At 49.6% G+C, this 23,423-nt stretch overlaps 1 protein-coding gene across 5 annotated transcripts in view; it reads left to right on the top strand.

Moving 5' to 3' along the window:
• The window catches only part of ZFAT (zinc finger and AT-hook domain containing), a 351,032-nt gene that overhangs the window by 233,937 nt on the left and 93,672 nt on the right, over positions 1-23,423 (top strand). For all 5 annotated transcript variants that reach the window (XR_005796642.1, XM_040494478.1, XM_040494480.1 and 2 more), the window contains 2 exons: positions 13,300-13,438; positions 23,279-23,397. Coding sequence is in view for 4 of the 5 variants with exons in the window: in XM_040494478.1 (XP_040350412.1) it covers positions 13,300-13,438; positions 23,279-23,397 (258 nt within the window). In the remaining variant the exon portion in view is untranslated. The remainder of the gene's footprint in view (positions 1-13,299; positions 13,439-23,278; positions 23,398-23,423) is intronic.

Genomic DNA, 23,423 nt, shown 5'->3' with positions numbered 1-23,423 from the left:
CAGAGAGACACAGGACGTGAGCAGAGCAGGGGCAGAGAGAGGGGGAGACACAGAATCCCAAGCAGGCTGCAGGCTCTGAGCTGTCAGCACAGAGCCCGACGCGGGGCTCGAACTCACAAACCACGAGATCATGACCCGAGCTGAAGTTGGACACTTAACCGACTGTGCCACCCAGGCGCCCCTTAGACATTTCTTTAACACCCTTTTCTGGTACCCACTCTGTGCCAGGCACTATGCCAGGGGCAGGGGATGTCAGGATGAAGCCAGGCCTCTGTCTGCCAGGCTCACAAGTCTGTGGAGAGCCCAATGTGTATAAAAAGCAGCAGCAAGTGTAGTAACCGCTACGAGAAAGTTATGTACTAAGTGCCGTGAGAGCCCTGAAGAGTAGCTAATTATTCCAATTCCATCATTTTGTAAAAGCCGTGATTTAATGGCGTTAATATAGTATCGTGTTATATAAAACCTATCGCTTTGAAAACCAATAGCAACCAGAAAGTTCCCTGATATCCACAAGTCAGAGGGAGATAGTGTGGTCCCATGTTGCATTCCCGATAATGGGATGAGTCCCAGACGTGTTCCCAGTGTGTCCATTTGAAGCCAGAAGAAGGCACCAGGCAGCTGAGCCCACAGAATCCATAAGGGGCTTAGATGCCAACTTGAACAAAAGTGGTGTTTGGATGAGGTCAGCCAGGATGTGGCTATGGAAGTAATTTACTCCCGGATTCCAGTCTAAACTTCGTGAGCAAGGGAGTAAAAGTACGGAAATGATCCCAGACAGGCAGAATGTTCAGAACCACACATTTACACACAGTCCAAATCAGTCCTCAGTCTGAAATTCTCAGCGTCCTTCAGAATGCTGAGTCATCTGGCATTGCTTATGGCTTCGTGGCTTTCTTTCTACTATAACTTCTGTCACCTGGGAGATGGTTTCACCTTTCTGTAGAAATTTCCAGCAGAAGTTGGCATGTTTAGTTAAGTATCTAGGGGCAGAATAAAGAAGGCAGGTGGACTGGTCCCTTTTATGATAGTCATGTGCTGGGCATTACAGCAGTATTTTATGTAACAGACATAAAATTTATACATAAAAGTTACTTTATTTTGCCTCAGAACTCCTATAGTGTAGGAACGATATTCCCATTTCACAGATGTGGAAACTGAGGCCTGAGTCCAGCTCAGTAACACACTCAAGAGTGATGCAGTAGTAAGTAGTGAAGCTGCCTCTTTGTAGACAAAGCTGCTCTTTGTCCAGGACTCTACACCTTTCTCATTGTCATCCCAAGCCGAGGGACATTTTTGCCCCCTTGTCCTTTTTTCCCCTCACTGCTTTGATTATATAAGCCTGTAGTTCTGTGTTGTAGCTGTCAGAACTTGAGCAAGGTGCTGACCGAGTATAAATTTAGGAGGTGGAACATTTCCCACATTCAGTGGCAATTGCCAAACCCGTGGGATCAAGAAGGCACGAAGTGAAGGGTAGGGTTTCTGTTCCTGGTGTTTGTTTTGCTTCTTAGTTCTTAATTTGCATGAAAGTGAAGAATCTGGGATTACTCTCTTTTTTTTTCTTTAAGCACTTTTGTATGTGCGTGCGTGCATGCGTGCGTGCGTGCGTGTGTGTGTAGGTGTGTGAGGAGGAGGAAGGTCCAAGACGAGGAGGGGGGTCGGTCAGCCATTTATTAACTTGTTTGAGCTGAAATGTCTCTGCTGAAAACCTGTAATGCTGTCTTCAGCTTCCTGGTATTTTAGATTTTTTAAGCACTTCGGGGGGAAAAAATGGAAATTGGGTTGTCTTACGTTAAATTAAAATTCTGTCTGTCTAGCAGTGAGCGGTATATTCTTTGGAAATATTACATTTTTGACAGCACAAGCGATTACAAAAAAATCAATAATCCAAGAACGCTGAAGAGTCTTCTAAGCTCTGGCAAGAAAAGCAATTAGTGTGGATTGATTTACTGTTATTTATTGTGATGAGGTAATTGCCTCAACGCAAGCCTTTCTTGAACTTGTGGTACCCCACGGTTTAGAAACATTTATTCTTTTAAATTGTTTAATTTATCTCTGGCCTCATTTTATAACAGAGATGGCTTCACGCTTCTTAACGGATGTGATGACCTGGCTATCTTCTCTCCGGCTCCTCAAGCCCAGGCTTGGTTTTGTCCCTGTCACGGCTGAGCCTGGAATGAAGTTCCAACCGCGTGCGCTCAGGCCCGTAAATCCTGGAGAGATGGGGACGGAGACAGAGATCACAGGACTCTTCTCTCCTGCACAGGCGGAGCAGGGCGGCCTTGCCTGCAGCTTCAGATTGCAGCCACGGGCGGAGTACCCAGTCAGCCCGGATTGTGTGCCGCCCCTGGGACGAGGAGAGGGCGCCATACTCTCATTCGCACAGACAGCATCGCTTTGAAATCCCTGCTACAAACCTCTTTAGAGGCTGCCCGTCAGGGACAGAAGCCCGTGGAAGGCTGCCTGCTCCTTGGGGAGCAGCCTTTTCGTTCCTGGTGTGTGTGTGTTCACTTCCGCCTCCGTGTTTCTTTTCGCCCTTGTGTGCATCCCCTGTGACTGTGCATCGTTAGGCTCTTTGTGTGTGTGTCAGTCTGGGGGCAAATGCTCTTTGGGCATTTCCCTTATAAACATCGCACGTGTCTTGTACTGGCCAGTCCTGGTCCTTTTTCTTACGAGTTTGCGTCTTTTTCCTGTTGAGTGGCTCACTTCCCACTCCCAGGTGCAGGTGCAGTCTTCGGTGATGGTCCCTCCCGGTGTTTCTCTTGCTGCAGGGAGAGGGGCCTGCACGCGGCTCGGCTGGAATGACTCCCAGAGCAGTCTGTGGGCACGTCTTTGCATACGTATGAAACATTTCAGTCTCCCAGCCCGCGTCATCATCCAGAAGGTTCTTGAAGGGCCACTAGCTTTGCTGGATGACCCTGTGCGGGTAATGGGACTTGGCAGTTTATAGATTCCAAGCGATGAAGTTTCTCTGAGTAGAAAGTTTCTCACGGGCACATTTACCACTGGGTAGGGAGTTTAAGTTGGCAGTCGTCCAGTCAGAGGCTTCTGCTTTTGCATGCTTTGTTTTGCGAGTCTGGGGGACCCAGTACTCTCGTTGGTTGTAGTGGGCAACCCAACAGAAATGGAAGGATGTATGCCCCGGCACCTGAACTTGGGGAGCTCACGGTCAGCCTGGGAGGTGACGCCAGCTACCATTGGAGAGTGGAGGGTGGAGGGTGGCATAAACACGGTTTTCCAGAGTGTGCTCCTTGGGATCCTGTAGGTGTCGTGTGGACAGGATACGGCATGCAGCGATTCTTAAAATTTGACCGGGGCACCTGGGCGGCTCAGTCGATTAAACGTCTGACTCATAGTTTCGGCTCAGGTCATGATCTCACAGTTCATGAGTTTGAGCCCCACATCGAGCTCTGTGCTGACAGTGCAGAGCCTGCTTGCGATTCTCTCTCTCTTTCTCTCCCTACCCCTCCCCTGCTTGCTCTCTTTCTCTCTCTCTCAAAATAAATAAATAACTTAAAAAATAAAACTTATTTGACCACAGAACCCCCTTCTCTTTTTTTCTATCCCCATTGTACCTCCCAGCATTTGGGTTTATGGAACGACTTGGTTAATACTGGTTATCAGAGACTCCGGAAGTAAAAAAAAAAAAAAAAAAAAAAAAAGCCACGATGTCCCCGGCCAGTCCCTGCCACTCCTGCGGCTTCTGAGCCCACTGCGAGGTGGAGCTCAGATCTTCCAGAGGGCTCCGTGCGCCTCCCTGCCCGCCCCATCCCCCCACACGCTCCCCACCTCTCTCTGCTGCACACCTTGCCCTGCACCCCGTCGCCTCGCCCGGCTTCACACCTGCTCCTCGTCTTCCCACTGCTCTTCTCCCAGAAGGCCGTGCAACTCGCTCACCTCCTCCCAGGCTGGGTTCACCTGCTTTGCTTCCCTCCGTGATGCTTGATCTGGCAGGTCACGTGTGACTTGTTTGTGATGCTAGAATGCGAGCTCCGGGAGGCCCCGTGTTTTAGTTTTTGTTCTGTTCTCAGCACGTAGGCAGCCCTTAACAAATATCTGTTGAGTGAACCAGTGAGCAAATAACAAATGCTATGGAACTTCGGTGTAATAGCTGCATCATGGAAGACAGCAAGGTGGAGGTGGAACTCTGAGCTCCTTTGAAGGCTCGTAGCCATGGAGACACGGGGTTTAACGGCTCTTCCGTTGCTGGGCCGGCCCAGCTCGGGTCTTCACTCTGTCTTGAGTTCACTGCCTGGCCTCCAGCCCACGGGGCTCTCCTTCTCTCAGTGTAGTGAGGGCCAGTGAATCCAAGAAGGGGCACAACACGTGTACGTGCTTTAGCACTGAGATGCTCAGTCCCGGGGAAGCCCAGCATGGTCCCAAGGGCAGAGGATTTTTCACATTCGCCTGAGGCCGTAGGCCCGCTGCTGTGAGTCAGGCCCTGTACGATGGGGAGGCTCCGCGCAGCCCGTCAGGAGTTGTTCTTTTAGCAAAGAGCAGGTTTAATATCTGTAAATGTATTGTTTTCTTATGTAGGGCACAGAAAGCCTTGCTTCATTATTGTATTATGTTCAAGAATTCTCTCAGTGGAGATTCCGTTCAGAGGGAGTGTGGGTATATGGTATGCATTTTAGAAATCTGTGGAAATACAGGCACGGTGGCTCTCAACTGGGTCTACCCTGTAGTTTTGGAGGTAGCTGCTAGTGGACAGTCCCGCGGGCTGTCCACACGGCAGGCTGTGCAGAGCCAGGGCCCTGAGGCAGGACCGATGGGAGGCCAGGGCAAGACAAGGTGAGTGGTTTGTGCTACCAGAACTTTGTGTGCTGCAAATCCTACCCTGAAAACAGCATCACCTTGTTGATCCTGTGAGCGGAACCAAAGTCCTTTGCCAAACTGAAAATCTCAGAGGAGAAGTTGCAGAAACCGTCCATCCAGTCCGTCAGCAGGGAGACTGCCCAGAAGTGGTGTTTGTTTGCTGCAGGCCTGCGGTGGGCAGGGCACCAGCTGTGCTGAGGAGAGTGGCGGGCACCTGGGCTTTGGAGTCAGACCGACCTTAGCTCACACCCTGGTTTTTGCCAGGGAGCAAACCGCTTACCCTCCCAGGCCTTTGTGTCCCCAGCTGTAAGGAGAGAATCGACGTGTCTTCCCAAGGCGGTTGTGAGGCGTATGGTAGAGACCCAGGGGTCACAGTCTTCATCGCCAGTGCATTCTGGTGCGCCTCCTCGCTCCGGTCTTCCGTTGTTCCAAAGGCAAACATGGAGATTCTAAAATCCCACGTGCAAAAAGGAACACCACTCTTACCTTTCCTTTGAATGATGCGGTGTGCTCAGAGTTTCTGTGTCAGAACAGTCGATGATAACAATTCGATGAGCATCTCCACGCAGGCTATTCTTTTCACGTGATCAGTCCTCCTTGCGAGAAAATGAAGAAGTGTGCCCAAGGTACCCAAATGTTTGGCAGCGGAACCCCGACTGAGCGCAGGTGTGTCTGGCTCCAGAAAGCCTTGCCACTCCAAGGTGGTGGTGAGAAAGGTCCTGGGCCCCAGCGCTCTCCAAAGCACATGGTGGGGAAGCATCAGTCATGATTATTGCTTTCCAGAAGTAAAATCCAGGTAGGGCCTCAGTTGGAAGAAGCTGTCACTTCCCATCTCGTGGGATCTGGCAGGAAACAAGGTCCCCAGACTTAGGCCTTGAGCCATCGACACTCACTGAGTCTTGGGCCAAAGTCAAGCTCAGGGCCTGGGCCAGTTGTTTTTTTTGTATAATCTATTTAACTTCCCATTTACGTGTCTCTAATTACTTAAAACATGCATTCTATTCTAGAAATCCTAGAAAACATCGAAATTTATGAAGTCTCCATAGCCTAGTAGTGTCTGCTGCTCGCCCCTCGGTATTTCCTTCCTGTCTCCCCCGGGTCTACAGGAATCTAGACTTGGGAGCCTTCAACATAAAGAGCTGGTCTAGAGGGAGTGTTCCCAGGTCAGCTAAATTCAGTTAGTACTGAGCTTACTGCTTGCGGGCACCGTTTTAGGTGCTGTAGTAACAATGATCAAAACAGACCAAAAAGCAACAAAAGAATTCTGCCCTCCTGGGGTTTATATTCTCATGGAGGGAATAGACAATAAGCAGAATAAGTAAGTAAATCCTGTCTTCTATTAGAAGGTAATCAGTGCCATAAAAAGCAAACCAGCTCAAAGCTGTAAGGGGCACCGGGGACAGAGAGAGGAGGCCTCACAGGAACAGTGACATCTGACCATGACCTCTTTGACCTCAGGTTGCATAGACCTTCAAAGGGGCACGCACCTGGGAGAGCCTGGGGTGCAGGTGGGTTAACCTACCCTTCTGTGGATCTTTTCTGAGAGGATGTTGGGTGGGAGAAGACCACACAGTGGAGCTCTGATACTATAGCATCTCTGCATGGTGGCAGTGGCGGAGGTGATGGCGATGATGTTTATGGTGATGGCAATGGTGATGGTGATGTTTATGGTGATGGCGATGGTGATGATGATGGTGATGGCGATGGTGATGTTTATGGTGATGGTGATGATGTTTATGGTGATGATGATGGTGATGGTGATGATGGTGATGGCGATGGTGATGTTTATGGTGATGGCGATGGTGATGATGATGTTTATGGTGATGATGATGGTGATGGTGATGATGATGGTGATGATGATGGTGATGGTGATGATGATTATGGTGATGATGATGGTGATGGCGATGGTGATGGTGACGATGATGTTTATGGTGATGGTGATGATGATGGTGATGGTGATGATGGAGCAGATATTTTGAACATTTACTCACCCTTTCATCTGTATAACTTCTTTGGTTCCACCCAGTAATTCTGTGCTGTCAGTGTCTTCCCAGTCCCAATTTCTGAGGAGTAAACCGAGACGCCGGAAGTTCAGGTCTATGCCTGAGGCCACATGGCTAGTTGACGGTGGCCCTTGTGTAGTGAGGAGGTGGACATGGCTGTCCTAGCCACAGCTTTTGTTGGCGACTGGTACTCGCTCAGCCTTGGTTGGCGTTTAGAGACAGTGGTTGTTTTAGCTCTTGGCTGAGGGCCAACGTCAGGAGCGCCTCCTACCGCCTTACCCTCCTCGTGCTCAGAACATTTTCCGAAGCCATGTCTTCCTCCCTCTGCAGTTTGGCCACGGCTGCATTCTGTGGCCCCACTGCTACTTTCACGGAGCTTCCCTTGGCCTGCTGTCGACCTGGTGTCCCTGGTTGGGCGGTCCCCCAGAAGGGAAGCAATGGGAGTGTAGTGTACTTGCCCCACGTAACCTGGCCTCAAAAGACAGAAATGCAACTCTCTTCAGCATTTCTTCTTTGCCTGTGTAACTAAAACTAAATTGTTCTTTGTAAGTCCTGGGAGGTTGTTTTTTCTTGTTGCTAGTATTTATTTTTTATGGTCAATTTTCTGATTTATTTCTGTTATTTTTACGCTATAACATTTGACTCTGAAAATGATCTTAGAGATAATAATAGTTAACATTCACAAAACCCTTATGGTGGGGGGCCAGCCTCGAGCCCCGGGCTCTCCTGGATGCATCCCCTCTATGACCAGGCACCTTGGGAGGGTCACAGGCTGCACCAAGGAGGAGGCTTCTGTAGGAGGGAAGGAGGGAAAGAGGGGTGACCCCCACCAGGAGGTGCTTCAGAGGATGATAGTAACAAATGTTAACGTACTAATTAATTAAGTGTAACAGTCATGAGGCCTGATGTGCCTTATTTCTCAAAGCAGGCTCATACTCTTTCTTGACACATCGTTTAAACCCTGTCAGGTAAATAGGGAAAGTTTTTTTTTTTTTCCATTTCACAGATGATGTCTTAGCTGGGGTATCCCAGCCGATCAGTGGTGTGCCCAGCACCTGAACCTCAATCCCCTAGCTCCTGGTTCATTCATGCTTTCTGACTCCACTCTTCGACCTACTTTTGATGTAAAATGCTATTGGGTCATTACGAGGGCCTTTGCGCCACAAAGGTGTCCACATTCAGATAGCCTGGTCTCCATCAAGCATTGTCGAAACTGCCTTGTACCAACCAGTCCATATATTAGGGGTTGTAACAGTCGTACTGTCTCTTCCTGCAGTTGGAATCCAAAGTCACTTGCGTATCAGTTAGACTTGTGGTTTGTCTCCTTCTTTACCTCGTCTTTGTCTCTATCTCTACCTTAGCTGGTTTTTTAAATTAAGGTTATAAAGTCTTCACTTGTGGTTGTAGGTTTCACCCCAATAGTTATCCAGAACCTTCTCCCAGGTCATTATCTTTTTCCATCCTCTCCAGAGAGGGGTGGGCCCAACTCAAGGGCCAGGCTCACATCTCCATCCCTGAGCCTTTTGACATAGCTGCACGGCCATCTGCCGTCCTTGGTTACCCAGACCACAGCGGGAGCTCGCGTGGCGAGGGCCTTCCTGCCTGCCGGGCCAGCAGGGCACCCTCTACTCCACCCGAAAGCTATCCTGGGCTTTGCAGCTGGTTACCAGTGTTACCACCTGGGACATCACCTCATCGCCAGCTTCTCATCTGTTTTAAAACATTCCTCTTGGTGCTGACGGGAAGTTAGATTGGCCTCGCTTGCATGCAGTTAGATGCCTTCTAATTGGTTTCTCCGAGCCCAGTTTCACAAGTGAGTTGGGACTTCCTGTCCCTGTCTGTTTGAGGAACCAGAACCATAAATCCTCCAGTTGTGAAAAAGTGTCTTTTACCTACTTCCCTGATGTAAGTCTGAGAACATCGATTTCAGGCTCCACCAAGTCAACCGCCCTTTGTCTTTCAACTCAGATAGCTGATCTTTGGTGCACCCTTTGAGAAAGACTTATAAAACATCATTGAAACATGACCCCAAACCCAGCTTCTGCCCCTCGCCTTCTCTCCTTGACTGGCCCTCTTTCTGGATACTGGCCCACATCCAGTATCCATCTGGATACTCTTGGGTATCCAGAGGTCTGTACTCACACCCCTCTTTCTCCTCATCCATAGAACTCCCTCCACAGCTGGTGCAATGCCTTCCTCTTGTGTCTTCCTTGCTGGAGACTTGGGGTCATCCTGGGGGCCCACCTTCCTTTTTTCACACTGCTTCTGAGTCACTGGGTCTGGCTGGTTTTACCTCCCCCATCTCTCTTAAAGCCTGTCTTCACTTTCCACTTCCTTGTGCCATGCTCTCATTTTAGGGCTTATACAAATATCTGTATCGTATATCTATAATATACATACATACCTGTGTAAAGACACATAATCTATAATCCATATGTGTGTATTATAGATGTATCTGTGTCTCTTGTGTGCACCTCTAGCCACAACTGGACACGTGTTCCCTGCCTCCAGTCTTGTTCCTTTCAAATCCACCTTCCATCAGTTTCCAGAATGGTTAATTCTAGGTGTGAAGAAACCTGGTGGAGACATGTGTTCCTGAAGCCACGTTGCTGGCATGTCCCCCTGTGATCTGGCGACTGTCTCCTGCCGTCTTCTCAACCCCCAGAAGTCCCTCCCCCATTATGGTGCTCCAAAAACTGCCTACAGTTCTCCCAGCCCACTGGATGCTCCTCGTTTTTAGGAGTTGTTGGTTAGGTCTGGGCTTTTTTATGTCCGGGAGATCCATGCCTGCCCTGATGGAGCTCCCAGGGGACCTGGTTGTTCAGGAAATAATGGCAAATGGGAAGTCAAGTCATCTCTTTGTTGCTGGCGGGGCCTGGATCCCCAAATCCAGTGCAGACCAACTGGTCAGGCTGGGAACGTGTGACACTTTTGGTGGATTCCGTAACTGGACTGCAGTTTCTTATCTGTAAGATGGGGATAATAATTGTACCTAGCATATTAGGTGGTTCTGAGACTTCTAGGAATTCATCCCTGCAAAACACTGAGAACTACCTGGGCTGTGGTAGGTAAAACTGTAATAGTTATTATGCTTGATTGAGTTTCTTAATAACTCCAGTGTAACCCTGAATAGCAGGAATGCCTCGCTGGTGATTCAGTTTAGTTTTTGGCCACAGTAAGAATGTGGATGTTTTGTTTTACACGAACTCCACTGCTGTAGCTGCTTCTATGTTCCTCCTGACTTTGGGGCGTCTTTGGGCCCGAAAGCTCTCGATAAAGAACTTCCCTTTGAAGATCTGCTGTCCCTTGCCAACTACCAACGTCTGACTTAGACCCCGAGTTTTCTGATTTTCTTGCCCAGATAGCATCTATGTCTCCGAACTCGTGTGGATTCAGAGGATCACAGATCTCTCTGTCCATCACTCTCTGTCCAGGGTGGAGCACAGTTCCACCTACTTCCCGAAGGTGGTCAGTGAGTACATGCTTCACCACTGAAACCTCAAGACTTGGAGTATTAGTAATGCAGTCAGACTTGGTGTCTGGCCGTGGACGTAGAGATGTCACGTGCCCTCTCCTCCGCCTTTGTCCCCAGCCCTGCGACAGCCCCAGCAGAATGCCCTGCTGACAAGCGGCAGCACCTCCTCATAGGTCTGAACTTGCTTTGTTGGAAGGGCCCAGATGCGGCCCAGTGACCGCAGTTGTAGGGAGAAGATGCCGAACGGAGGTTCACTGGTGATTGATGTCACCGAGAGGTTGCGGGGGGCCTGACACAGTGGAAGGGCACTGAGGGTACGAGGCCACAGGGGGACAGATCTTTCTAACCCCCTGGTGCCGTCGAGCAGCTGAGCGGCTTCTCACCTCCCCGCATCTTCCAGTGGCTACGATCACGGCCTGCCAGAGGCCACATGAGAACGTGCCCTCGTGGAGTGAAGGTTGGTTAGCCTCTGAAAGCGTCTCTTTCAGCTTTAAGAATTGAAGATTTTGGGTAGAAATTGGTGGTCAGTCAGTCACAGGTGGGCCTACCTGTACATTTTTTGGCCTGTCTGCTCACGTCTTGGCCGTTTTTCTCCTCATTTGCAGTTCTGTCGAGGAGTGGGCATGGGAATACAAGTTGAAACTCTCACGGGGAAGTTAACCCGCTTGGCCCCACGAAGGGCGAAATTGGCTCTGGGGCATGGAGTTAGGTCCACAGGACCATTTCTGTAGTTGCCCCTTCCTGCCTCTTATGCCCACTGACCACTCAGCCCTGGTAATAGAGTATTTTTCGATTGTTCTTTCTGATTTCTATGTAAGTGCTAGTGTTCCAAAAGTAATTTTATAACGTTTGCATATTTAGGAGATGAAAGCATTTGAAAATGTTTTAGCTTCTATTTTAACTCTGCAAATAATGACACAGTGGCATTTTAGATTGCTTGTTCTCTGCTCAGTAGACGGATGAGAGAGCCTGGCTAATTTTTGCCTTTGTTCCGGGTCTTTTTGTTTAATAAATCCTTGTGGGCCAAGCCACAGGGTTTTCTTGCACAAGGGACTGAATGTAGCACATGCAGTGTGGCCCAGAGCATCCTATGACCACAGAGTGGCCTTGCGTAGGGTGGAGGGAACGTTTCAGGTTTTCTCACTGGATTGACTTCCGTGGGTCTTTCTGTCCAAGAATGGCCCTCGTGGGGGTAACAGCATTTGCTTTATAGGCCGGGATGGCCCCTTGCTATGTGCTGCTGGGACAGAAAGGAGCAGGAGCGAATTCTGGAGAGGTTTCCGAGGAAGCCTGGACCAGACTCAGTAATTAGGCGAATAGTAAGAGAAAAGAAAAGGTCTAGGGTGACACTCAGGGGTCTGCCTTTGGGTGATGAGCTGATTTTGCAGAAAGAAGAGTCTGAAATTGTGTGCGTTTATTCTGAGGTGCCTGCAGAGCATCCCCGTAGAGATAACCGGGAAGACAGTTGGACATCCCTGTTTGTGGTCTGGGCACGATCGCAACAGGATATATATCACGCTGTCAGACTGATCGCTGGGTCCACCGCAGGAGAGCAGACAGGCCCTGGACAGAGCTCAGGGAAAGCCGGCATTTCCCGTTGTCCCATCCGGATCCCCCGGACTGTTCCCAGAGCTCCTACCACCATGGGCTGCTCCCTCTCTCCTGTTTCTGCCAGGCCAGCGAGCTGCTTGTGTTCCCAGATGGGCCCTGAATGCACATTGGGGATTCACGTGGCATTCTGCCGGACAGTTGTAGGGCTCACGGTTCAGAGGGATACTGATACTGTCTTGCCTGTGCGTCAGGGCGGGGTATGGAACAGTGATCCAGACGTCCATCCTTCACTCTGCCGATGGCATGGCCTCACTGGGTTCCCTAAGGGGCTTGAGCAGGCACCCCTTTCCTCCTCACCGCTCATTCTGGACCCCTCAAAGCAGTATGCAAGGTGGGAGCCAGGCCGCATGACCCCTTGCGTCCTTATCTTGAAAGTGCCTCATCCTGCCCAGGTGGGGGCTGGAAATACATTTACCAGGTGGATTTCCCTAATGGGGGACAGCTGTGGGTTGATGCCTGCATCTGTGCACGTGCTTGCAGGTGAGTCCTGTGGAGAAAGTGACTTGGAGAAGCAGGTACATCAGGGAATTAATTGTGAGGGGAGCTACTTTGAAAGACATTCACTTTATTTTATTGTATTTTATTTTTTAAATGTTTGTTTATTTTGGGGCGCCTGGGTGGCTCAGTCAGTTAAGCGTCCGACCTCAGCTCAGGTCATGATCTCACGGCTCATGAGTTCGAGCCCCGTGTCAGGCTCTGTGCTGACAGCTCGGAGCCTGGAGCCTGCTTCGGATTCTGTGTCTCTGTCTCTCGGCCCCTCCCATCCTTGTATTCTGTCTCTCTCTCTCAAAAATAAACAAACATTTAAAAAAATAAAAAAAAAATGAATGTTTATTTATGAGAGAGAGAGAGAAAGCACAGACAGGGGAGGGGCAGAGAGGGAGAAAGAGAATCTCAGGCAGACTTCAGGCTCCGCACACAGAGCCCGACACAAGCCTCGATCTTACAACCGTGAGATCATGACCTGAACCAAAATCAAGAGTCAGATGCTCAACCAAATGAGCCACCCAGGTGCCCCGGAAGACATTCACTTTAAAAAAAAAAAAAAAAAAAAAAGGAAAATGATAGATTGCTGTGTTCCTCTTATGTTATTTTCTTCTTGGACAAGAAGTGGACAAAATGAGAAATGAAAGCAACCACCTTGAGCACAGACCCTTCCTACCCAGGGGACACCTTGTGCAATGACTTGCTTGGTCCCCGCTGAGGCAGGACTCAGCATCCCGACATTGTGTTTTTCCCTGGAGCGCATCCTAGGGGGCAGCCTGCTCATCAGGCTTTGGGGGTGTCAGACACCCCGGGGTGGGGGGGTCGGTGGAGGAGGACATTGGGGCAAGTTGCGCCCCTTCCGCTTGGGGCTCGACCTCCCCTGGGGCTCACCTTCAGTCCTTGTCCCTACAGCCCTTCCGCTGTGCCCACTGCCATTACTCCTGTAACATATCCGGCTCCCTGAAACGGCACTACAACAGGAAGCACCCCAACGAGGAATACGCCAACGTGGGCACCGGGGAGCTGGCGGCCGACGCACTCGTCCAGCAAGGTAGGCAGTGTGCCCCTTGAGAGGAGCTGGGACGTCTTGCAGCTCAGCCCCGACCCCTGAGCATTTTGTTAGTTCCCCGTCGTCATGACTGTGCTCCACGTCCCCCGTTGGTATGTCCCGGCGTTACTTGCTGCCTCCGTGGAAATCCAGGATGAGGAATCCTAATTTACCACCCTCCCCACGACGTTCACTTGCCAGCGCTGGCTGCCTTCTGTTCTTGGTCCGTGTACCTTCCTCCTGCATGCAAGTTCCTGCTCACGTGCACGTTCTGTTGTCTCCCTCAGTATAACTTCCAAGGGCTGTTTGTGGTCCAGCATCAGGTGGCCCATTTTGTTTCGCCCTGCTCCTGTTGGACATGGTAGGGTTTCCAGATTCCTCTTTTGTGGCAATTATGAATCATGCCGTGGCAAGCGTATTTGTAGGTGAGCTTCTTTAGATTATCCAGAAATATTTATTGAGTGCTCAGATTGCTTATTCATCCTGAAAAGGATAAACCATTTAGAGCATTTAAACTGAACAGAATGGATACAAACCTCTCATATTCTTGAAAAGCCTGAGAGGTTTTTTTTTTTTTTAATTTTTGCTGCTTTTTTCAGTAAATGATCGCATATTCCCACTTGAGAAGGCTGAGCTCATGAGCTGTTGCCATACAGAGAAGTGCTGCTGTATTTATATCCGTGCCTCAGTAATTCAACTAAAAAAATGATTGCCGCACACAGTCCATCAGTTTTTACTACTTCCTGAGTCCTGTGACTCTTTGAAGCCAGAGACCGTTTTAGAAACCTGCCCCCAGTGAACAGAGATGCGGGCTGGCGCTCCCGGCTGCAGGTGCGGGCGCTCCGAGGTTTCCGGTGCGGCGCGAAGTCCCCCCTCACTGGGATTGCCTTGAATGAATCTTCATATAAAACAAATGAATTGACCGAATCCTTCAGCACTTTCAGTGACAGGGCTGATGTATGGAGGTAGATAACGGCATAAAAACTCAGGATAATTTTAGAGCCATCCATCAGGGGTAACGGGGAGTGTGTGCCTCGTGTTTTAATGACCGTTTCGTAGAGCTGGAGACCGGGATGGTGCCGTGGGGGGTGCAGGGGCCCTGGCTCGAGTCTGTGCTCTGCTCCTTGAGTGGTGCCATCAGGGCACGTTAACCAGCCTCTCCAGCTCAGGCCCTTCACCTGAGAATGGAGTCGATAGCAGCCTTCTCTCCTCGAGGCGGACGGGGTTACCTGAGCGAGCACCTGAGTGGCACGCAATCCATTTTCGTACTTGTTTCCTTTTTCCTGAAAACATCTACGCCCTCTAGAGCTCTAGAGCCATTGCATCATTTTTGATGCCCCCCGCCCCCCACCCCGCCCCTCCTGCCCCGGTCCAGGAATCACAGAGGAGAGAACCGATTGCCTTAGAGTCACAGCAGATTGCTCGAAAAGCAGGCTAGACATTCCTTTTATTATCCTTCGCGCTGTTGGGTTGGATTGGCAGGAGATAGACCTTTACTGCGGCTGTTGGGACAGGCGTGGGGCTCTGATTGATGACACTATCACTGCTCTCTGCTTCCAAACTTTCATCATTGCCTTGCGGAGAATGTGCCGGTGCCGAACTGTTTCCTGCCCTACGTTTTCAGTTACCTTTCTGAGACGCTCTGTCATCCGTTGGCATTCCCTGACAGGGTCTGCCGGGTTTTAATTTTTATCTTCGCAGGGGCATTTTTGGTGTCTTCATATATACATAATACATGCGTATACATATATGTATATATGTGTATGTGTGTACATATGTGTGTGTGTGTATATATATATATACACACACACACACGTACATATGTACACACACACACACACATATTTCCAGTGCCCCCTTCAAGGGACAAGCTGAGGAAGGAAACAACTAGATGCCTCTCTTGGCTCATAAGAGACATTACACCATTGTATTTTGGCGGGAGAATAGTCTCTGAAATGAGATCGCTGGTTGAGTGTGAACACAGGTTAGGATCTTTAAGAGCACGATGCTCCCATTGTTCCTCTGTCTGAGAGCAGGCAGGGACACGGAGGGACAACACGGGATGCACACAGTTGCTGTGTTCGGAACGCTGGGTGCTCGGGCACCACTGGAAATTGTCATCGTCTATTTGATCAATTTCACAAAATTCTCCCCAACCTCTCCCCACCCCCCACACTTGGTTTTGTTTTTTTCTTCTAGTCCCTCATCAAAAAATATCTTCATGGGACTTACTGACTTCTTGTTTTGGCATAGAGAAATATGTGTTAGAGTAACGTGACAACAAGCTGTGAACAAAATGTACCCTTCTCAGAGTGGTGTTACGGCTTCCCCACAGGGGAAGGGACTCCTTGTCCATCAGCCCAGCGTAAGCAGTGCCACACTGTGACACAGGCAAAGCCATCAGCTGTGGGCAAAGGTTCTCTTACCCATGATGCTCAGGGATTTGGGAAGGATGTCCACGCGTGGCACTGTGCAGGAGGTAGGGAGAAAGGCCTAAAAGGCAGAGATGTTTCCAGGTCAGACATTTCTGTTCCTTGCCGGTTTCTGGGGGAAGGTTCCCCGGTGGTCTCTGTGGAGTCGGGGTGATTTTCAGTGGGCTCCCAAAGGCCTCTGGAGTGGCGGCTGCTCGGGCGTCCACCCATCGTGTTCTGTAAATGTTTACCAACGGGCTGTCTCAGGGGCAGGGAGAAGGGAAGCTGGTTTACAGCATTCGCCAGCTTCTGTAGTGGAAATGGTTGTGCTGTGGCCAATTTTAAGCTATCAGTGTGATGTCACTGACCTGGACAGAGATGCGCACAGCGGCTTGCGAGCTGGTGGCAGCTGGCTCCCGCCCGCCACTGGTCCCCAGGGCACAGGGGTGACGATGGCACCCCTTTGGGACCCACAGTCCCCTGAGAACTCTGGTGCGTTTCGGTAATGAGACTTGCCCGGAAGGCCGTGTCGATGTGTTACTACTCCCTGCTTATATTTGGTGTCCTTCTGATACTTCGAAGGCAGATTGGACAATCTCTTGCTAATTTTCTTAGCCCGTCGCTTGTTCGTTAATATGGACATGAGGCATTTTCCCACACAAACACACGTTCTCACGTCGTGTGGCTGCAGCGGGCCCGGCCCTGTTTCCTCTCGGAATCTGCCTGAGTTAGTAGCTCAGGGGCCGCTTCCCTAGGTCTCGGACTGGGGGCTGGCTTCGCTTCACAGGCCGTTAGCTCCGTCCTGAGCTCACCGCAGGACACAGGTGGGACTGGCAGGCTGCTTACTTCCCAGTGACCTCAGAGCGGCCCCGCAGGTCACTCCAGGTCACTCCAGGTTATTGGCATGAGCACAGGCATGGGAGTCCGGGGCCGGAGCTGGGGTGGCCGATCGCCGTGGCGCTGGGACGACTCGCTTAACTTCTCTGAATGTCGTGTTACGTGTCTTCGAAGACGAGGTGCTGATACTGCTCAACAGCAGTTGTAGAGATTAGATCTCACTCTCTAAGGTCCCAGGAGGTGCCTGACACATAGTGCTTGATAAATGGTTCAGATTGACTGTCGTGTTTATTCCCACGTTCCTTGGTCACCATGTGTCTCTTGTGCTCCTAGTGTGCCCGACATTGTGCTGGACCCTGGGATGTGGTGGCCTTTATCGTGTTGTGGCCTGGGCTGCGGACGAAGGCTGGGAAGCTCCTCCAAGGCCCCGTGTTCTGGCTGTAACAGAATGCGTGTTCCTTCCAACAGTTACCCACGCTGCTCACAGGAGGAGAATTCGCTGCTTCTCTGTGGTGCTGACCCTTCTCCCCGGCCCCACTGTTCGAGGGTCATTGAGGCTGGGGTGGCGGTTGGGATGAGGGGCAGTGTGAAGAGCAGGGCTCGAGGAGATGGCTGCGTTTGCAGCATCTGCTAAAATCTTGGCGTGATTTTGAACTACCCTAATAGAAGAGTGTAAAAGTATATGCATACGCACCTTGGATATATATCCATACCTTGGCTTTTCACACCAAATCCAGGGCAAATAGCATAGAAGAAAATCCAGAAACTACCAGGTTACACAAAAGTCATTGATTTGATTTGGAGACATTTTAATTTTAAAATTGTTTTTATTAGGGCCCAGATTCCATACCTGACTGGCAGGTGCTTCCAGTGATGTGATGTCATCGCACCGTGTTATTGCTCTGCATTCCTTTCTCTCTCAGAGGCCCTGTGAGGTCGGCATCGTCATTCCTGTTTTCAAGAGAGGAAACACGGGTGGGAGAGTGGTCAGCCCAGGCCACAAAGTGGGCGAGGGCCCGGCCGGTCCCCCCTGAAGCTTGTCTCACGTTTGTACTTGTTAAGGAGGAAGAGGAGGAGGAAGCATATGGTCCTGTTCTGGGACAGTGATTGGCTCGCATTCCATAGTGGTCACATGATCCTGTGTCAGAGGGTCTCGCACACACAGGCTGCCGTTTACTCTTTCTGAGTTTTTTTGTCTCCAGGTCTAGTTGCTGATCTAGCTGCTGATCTGCTGATCTGGGGTTTGAGAGAGATCCAGGTAGTGTTCTGACAGCATGCTGTGTGACCAGGGGCCTCCATGTCATGCTTGCATAGGATTTCCACTAGATTGCTGTCCTGGGCGCGTTTCCTCGTTCTGGGCTGGGGCTCTGCCGGGTCTCAGGACAGGCACTGGATTAAGAGACAGCAAGAAGTGGGGATTTTAACAAAGTCCGGGTCCACATTTTGCTTCCTAATATTGTATCATCACATTGCTCTGTATCCAGTTTCCTTTGATAATTAAGCTCATTTGTCACAGTTACTGTCTAGCTGCTTGTATCAGTTTCTTACCGCAGCTGTGACAAATGGCCACAAACTTACTGGTGGGTTAAAGCAACACAGATTGATTATCTTAAGGTTCTGAAGGTTAGAAGTCCAAGATAGGTGTCACAGGCTCAGGTCAAGTTTGCTAACACGTATGTATTCCTTCTGGAATCTCCAGAGGAAAGCCTGTTCTCTTGCCTGTTCCAGCTGCTAGAGGCGGCTCACGTTCCTTGCCTCAGCCCCTTCCTTCTTCCCCTATCACGGCCGCCAGTGACAGTAGAGGCTTCTCTGTGACCTCCCTTGTGCCTCTTCTACAGGAGGACCCTTGTGATTCCATTAGTCCCGCCTGAATAATCCACGCTGATCTCCCTGTCTCAGGAGCCTTGATGAATCACGACCTCAAAGGCCCTTCTTGCCACACGAGGTGACCCTCCCATGTTGCAGGGATCAGGATGTGAACCTTGCTTTTTTCTTTCTCTGTGTTTATTTATTTTTCATTGTAATGAAAACCTCACACACCTGTCTTTGTTGTGTATCCAGGCACATTCCATTCCAGACCGTCAGCTCCTGGGGGCCAGGACCCCCACCTGTTTAGTGTGGGCTCACAGTGCCCCTGGGGCCTAATCCAGTTTACAAACAGGTCCCCACTGCTTTTTTTTTTTCTTTCCCAGCTTTACTGAGGTATCGTTCACAAAGCTGTAAGATACTTAGGATTCTCATCATCCAGTCGGCTGACACATTCATCACCTCACACACTAATCCTTTGGCTCTTGTTGAGAATGTGTAAGTTCTACTCTCTTACCAAACTTCAGCTATCAGCCGTGGTTACCGCATTTCACATCAGACCCTCAGACCTTAATCATCTTATCATCTTATAACTGCCAGCGTGCACTCTCTTACCAGCCTCTCCCTGTCTCCCGTGGTCCCCCGCTCCCGGCAACCACTTTTCTAGTGTGTTTCTATGAGTCTGACTTTTTTGGTTTTTGTTTTTGATTCCCCCTATAAGTGAAATCATACGGTATTTATCTTTCTCTGTCTGACTCATTTCACTTAGCGTAATGCTCTCAGGGTCCATCCATGTTGTCAAAACTGGCAGGGTTTCCTTCCTTCTCATGGCTTACTAATATTCCTCTCTCTCTCTCTCTCTCTCTCTCTCTCTGTGTGTGTGTGTGTGTGTGTGTGTGTGTATACACTACATCTTCTTTACCCACGTGTCTACTGATGGGCACAGGTTGTGGTCATATCTTGGCTATTGTAAATAATGCTGCAGTGAACATGAGATTGCAGATACTGCTTTGATACTCTGTTTTCATTACCTTTCCATACAAACCCAGCAGCGGGATGGCTGTATCATAGGGTGGTTGTATTTTTAACTTTTTGAGGAACCTCCATACTGCTTTCCAGCATGGCGGAGTTTACATTCCCACCAGTAGTGCACAAGGATCCCCTTCCCTCCAGGATGTGAATATCTCTGGGCGTCCGTTATTCTGTCTACCGGAGTGCCTTTGTTAAAGTTACGAGCTTTAGCATTTCATCTTGGAGAAAACAAAGGCCCGGGAGTTTCAGGAAGTGGCTCCTGGGTCATGTCAGTGCCAGCTCCAGGTACCTGACTGCCCAGCCTCACGTTCCGCACCACCCTGGGAGAGTAATGTTATTGGAGATGAAATTGAATTTTCAATAAGGTCACCCACCACAAAGGAGCGCAGATATTTTAATGCCTAAGACTCTTCCAGAATACATTGCATTCCAAAAAGAGCAAAGGTGCCATGATCGATTTTTAAAATTGTTCCTGACGTCCTGTGCTCTTGCCTGGTTCATCACGCCTTCTGAGGAAACTGCAATTTTGGGGTTGGCCGTTCTTATGGTGTGCATTTTATATACCAGGGCCACAAGTAAATTTGCCACATCTCCCATGACCTTTATTGTGCATTGCCTAAGAATGCAATGAATTGAACTGGAAATTAATTTCTCTCGGCTTTGATGCCATTTAAGTGGTCGCATTCTGCATTTAGTCTGGGTCACATGCTCCCAATGTATTGTTCTTTAATTAAGGGCAATGTGGCAAAGGTTGAGGTTTTAATTAATGTGGGGCATTAGCATATTAATTTTAATTTAAACATAATATAAGGATTTTTTTCTCCTTAAATTAGTTTCCATTTAAGAGCACCCCGGAAGGAGTCTTTAATTCCGTTTAGGTCGCTTTTGTTCGCTGCCTCTTGCTAAGTCTCTATAGGAGGACCTATCTCACTTGAACCAACTGAAAAAAGGCAGAGGTTCTCACATCTTGGAGAGCTTTAAAAAAGGTGATCCTGGGGCGCCTGGGTGGCTCAGTCGGTTGGGCGTCCGACTTCAGCTCAGGTCACGATCTCGCAGTCCGTGGGTTCGAGCCCCGCGTCAGGCTCTGGGCTGATGGCTCAGAGCCTGGAGCCTGCTTCCGATTCTGTGTCTCCCTCTCTCTCTGCCCCTCCCCCGTTCATGCTCTGTCTCTCCCTGTCTCAAAAATAAATAAACGTTTAAAAAAATTAAAAAAAAAAAAAAAGGTGATCCTAGGAAAATACATCATTTTAGATGATTAATAAGTGATAACAAAGGAAGCTAAAATCTAAGTTAATTATCAGCTAGGTAGGAAAGAATAAGCCCATTTCGTTTGGCCTAAAAAAAGAGTGCACAACATGTAAGTTTTGGAAAATATAAGCCCCTGTTTGAGCTGCCTCCTCTGTAGAATGTTCTGGAAGTTTATAATTTGGTGTTGCCAGTCTTTCTGCTGATTCTGTCCTGTCTCTGTTGGGCCTGCTGTGCTCTCCTGCGCCCTCCCAGCATGGCGAGGCTGTAAAGCAGTGAGTTGAAGGCGCGAGGGGACGCGCTGTCGGCCATCTGGGTTGGCTTCCTTTTCTGCTCATGACTGTGTGGGGAATCACGCACCACCTCAGGTTGTATACAGGAAGCCCCAGTTACAGAAGAGTACACTGTCAGATTCCACTGACGTGGGATTGATTCCGAAAATCAAGCACATCATACTTGCATCTGGGAGATGCTTAAATTACGTTCCGCGTCTTCATGAGATTTGCCTGTTATTATGCAATTTGTCAAGACAGCCTCGTCATCAGTACAGAATTCCTCTTCTCCCTCCTCAGTACCCCAGTGAGCAAGAAATAAATCTCAGACCCTGGGCGGGTGCAGGAGAGCACAGCAAGTCTGATAGAGACAGGGACAGAGGCAGCAGAAGGACTGGCCGTAGACCCCATGACACCAGGTTTGCCAAGAAGGGAATGAGCTTGGTCAATGCCAGAGACAGAGAAAGGAGAGACTGCGGGAAGGGTGGGGAGGAGACAAGGCCAGAGAGAAGGCAGGAATAAGATCACACAGGGGTGACAGTAAAGTCGTGCAGGCTACCTCTTGGAGCTGGGATTTTATTCTGGGTCTGATGGAAGGTTCTATACCTATGAGGGATGTGATTTAGTTTATTTTTAAACGCCCATTCTGGGGGCGCCTGGGTGGCTCAGTCGGTTAAGCAGCCGACTTCGGCTCAGGTCATGATCTCGCGGTCCGTGAATTCGAGCCCCGCGTCGGGCTCTGTGCTGACAGCTGAGAGCCTGGAATCTGTTTCAGATTCTGTGTCTCCCTCTCTCTGACCCTCCCCTGTTCATGCTCTGTCTCTCTCTGTCTCAAAAATAAATAAACGTTGAAAAAAAAATAAAAAAAAATAAAAGCCCATTCTGTGGGCGCCTGGATGGCTCAGTCAGTTAAGCGTCCCAGCTTCGGCTCAGATCATGATCTCACGGTTTGTGGGTTCGAGCCCCACATCAGGCTCTCTGCTGTCAGCACAGGGCTTGCTTGGGATTCTCTGTCTCCCTCTCTCTCTGCCCCTCCCCCACACTCTCTCACTTTCTCTCTCTCAAAAATAAACCTTAAAAAAATTCAAAAGCCCGTTCTGTGTGCGGGGTGGAGACTAGACCGACGGTGGCTGCAGGAAGACCAGCTGTGCCCATGACGCCACCCCGGCTCGGCTTGGGGTGCTGGCCTGATGGTGCCAGTGGGTAGCCTGACTCTGGCCTGCTAATCCTGCTAATCGTTTGTGTGGATTTGGAGACCTGGTGCCGGGACAACTCCCTCTGAGGCTAGAGTTCCTGAGGCTAGAGTTTGCTTCTTTTTTCTGTTTTTTAAAACTTTTAAAAAATGTTTATTTTGGGGAGAGACGGAGAGACAGAGCGTGAGCAGGGGAGGGGTAGAGAGAGAGGGAGACACAGAATCCGAAGCAGGCTCCGGGCTCCGAGCTGTCAGCGCAGAGCCCGGCGCGGGGCTTAGACTCACGAACTGTGTGATCATGAGCTGAGCCGAAGTCGGACGCTTACGTGACTGAACCACCTAGGCGCCCCTAGAGTTTGCTTCTGAATTCACAGCCTGTGAAAAGTGATTTTTGTCCAGTCACTAATTTAGTTGCTGCTCTTGATAGAATTTTAGAAAGATAGTCTTTTGTGTCACTCTGAGGGTTTTTTCTGTTGTTTGTCTTTTTACCTAGAGCTGTACATGCTCTTAAAGCATCCACGCCTCCCACAACACGTGTAAGATTTTATAGCGGCGTTTCACTTGGTCTTTACTGGGAAATCCAAATGGGGATTTATACAAATGGCTCAGCTTTTGGTGTGAAGGAGCCTGGCTCTTGGTTCATGTTTTGGGACACAGGCGGTTGAGGAAAGCAGCCTTGTCCTTCAGTTCTTTTTGTTTTCTAACTTACTTGTTATTTTCAAATGAAAACAAAAATGAAAGAATGGTTGAGGCCACCTACTCACTTGGCCACGGGAGTTCTGTTACTCCGGCACCGAAAATATGACGTATATATTAGACTTTCTGCAAATGCTCGTTGGAAAATGAAAAGAAGTACATTAAGCTTTAGAAATGTCTGCCCTGAAAAACATCTGTGCTGTCGCTGTTCTGTTCTAGTACGGAGGGGAGCTGGGACTGGATGTAAGTCCCGGAGACAAACAGTGTGTTCCCTGGAGTTGAGGGGCGGGAGGGAGGCGCACTGGGGCCCTCTTATGTGCTGCCAACGCTCCTTTTTCCTCTGTGCCTTCAGGTGGTTTGAAGTGCCCTGTGTGCAGCTTTGTGTATGGCACCAAGTGGGAGTTCAACAGACACTTGAAGAACAAGCATGGCCTGAAGTTGGTGGGAAACGAAGGAGACCCCAAGTGGGAGGTAACTTTTTAAAGTACGGTATTGAT

The sequence above is a fragment of the Herpailurus yagouaroundi genome, unplaced genomic scaffold (assembly GCF_014898765.1).
Source record: "Herpailurus yagouaroundi ecotype Mexico unplaced genomic scaffold, PumYag 186, whole genome shotgun sequence".
In the NCBI taxonomy this organism is placed as follows: domain Eukaryota; kingdom Metazoa; phylum Chordata; class Mammalia; order Carnivora; family Felidae; genus Herpailurus; species Herpailurus yagouaroundi.
Note: the sequence above shows the minus strand (reverse complement) of the source record. Positions and strands in the feature narration are given on the sequence as shown.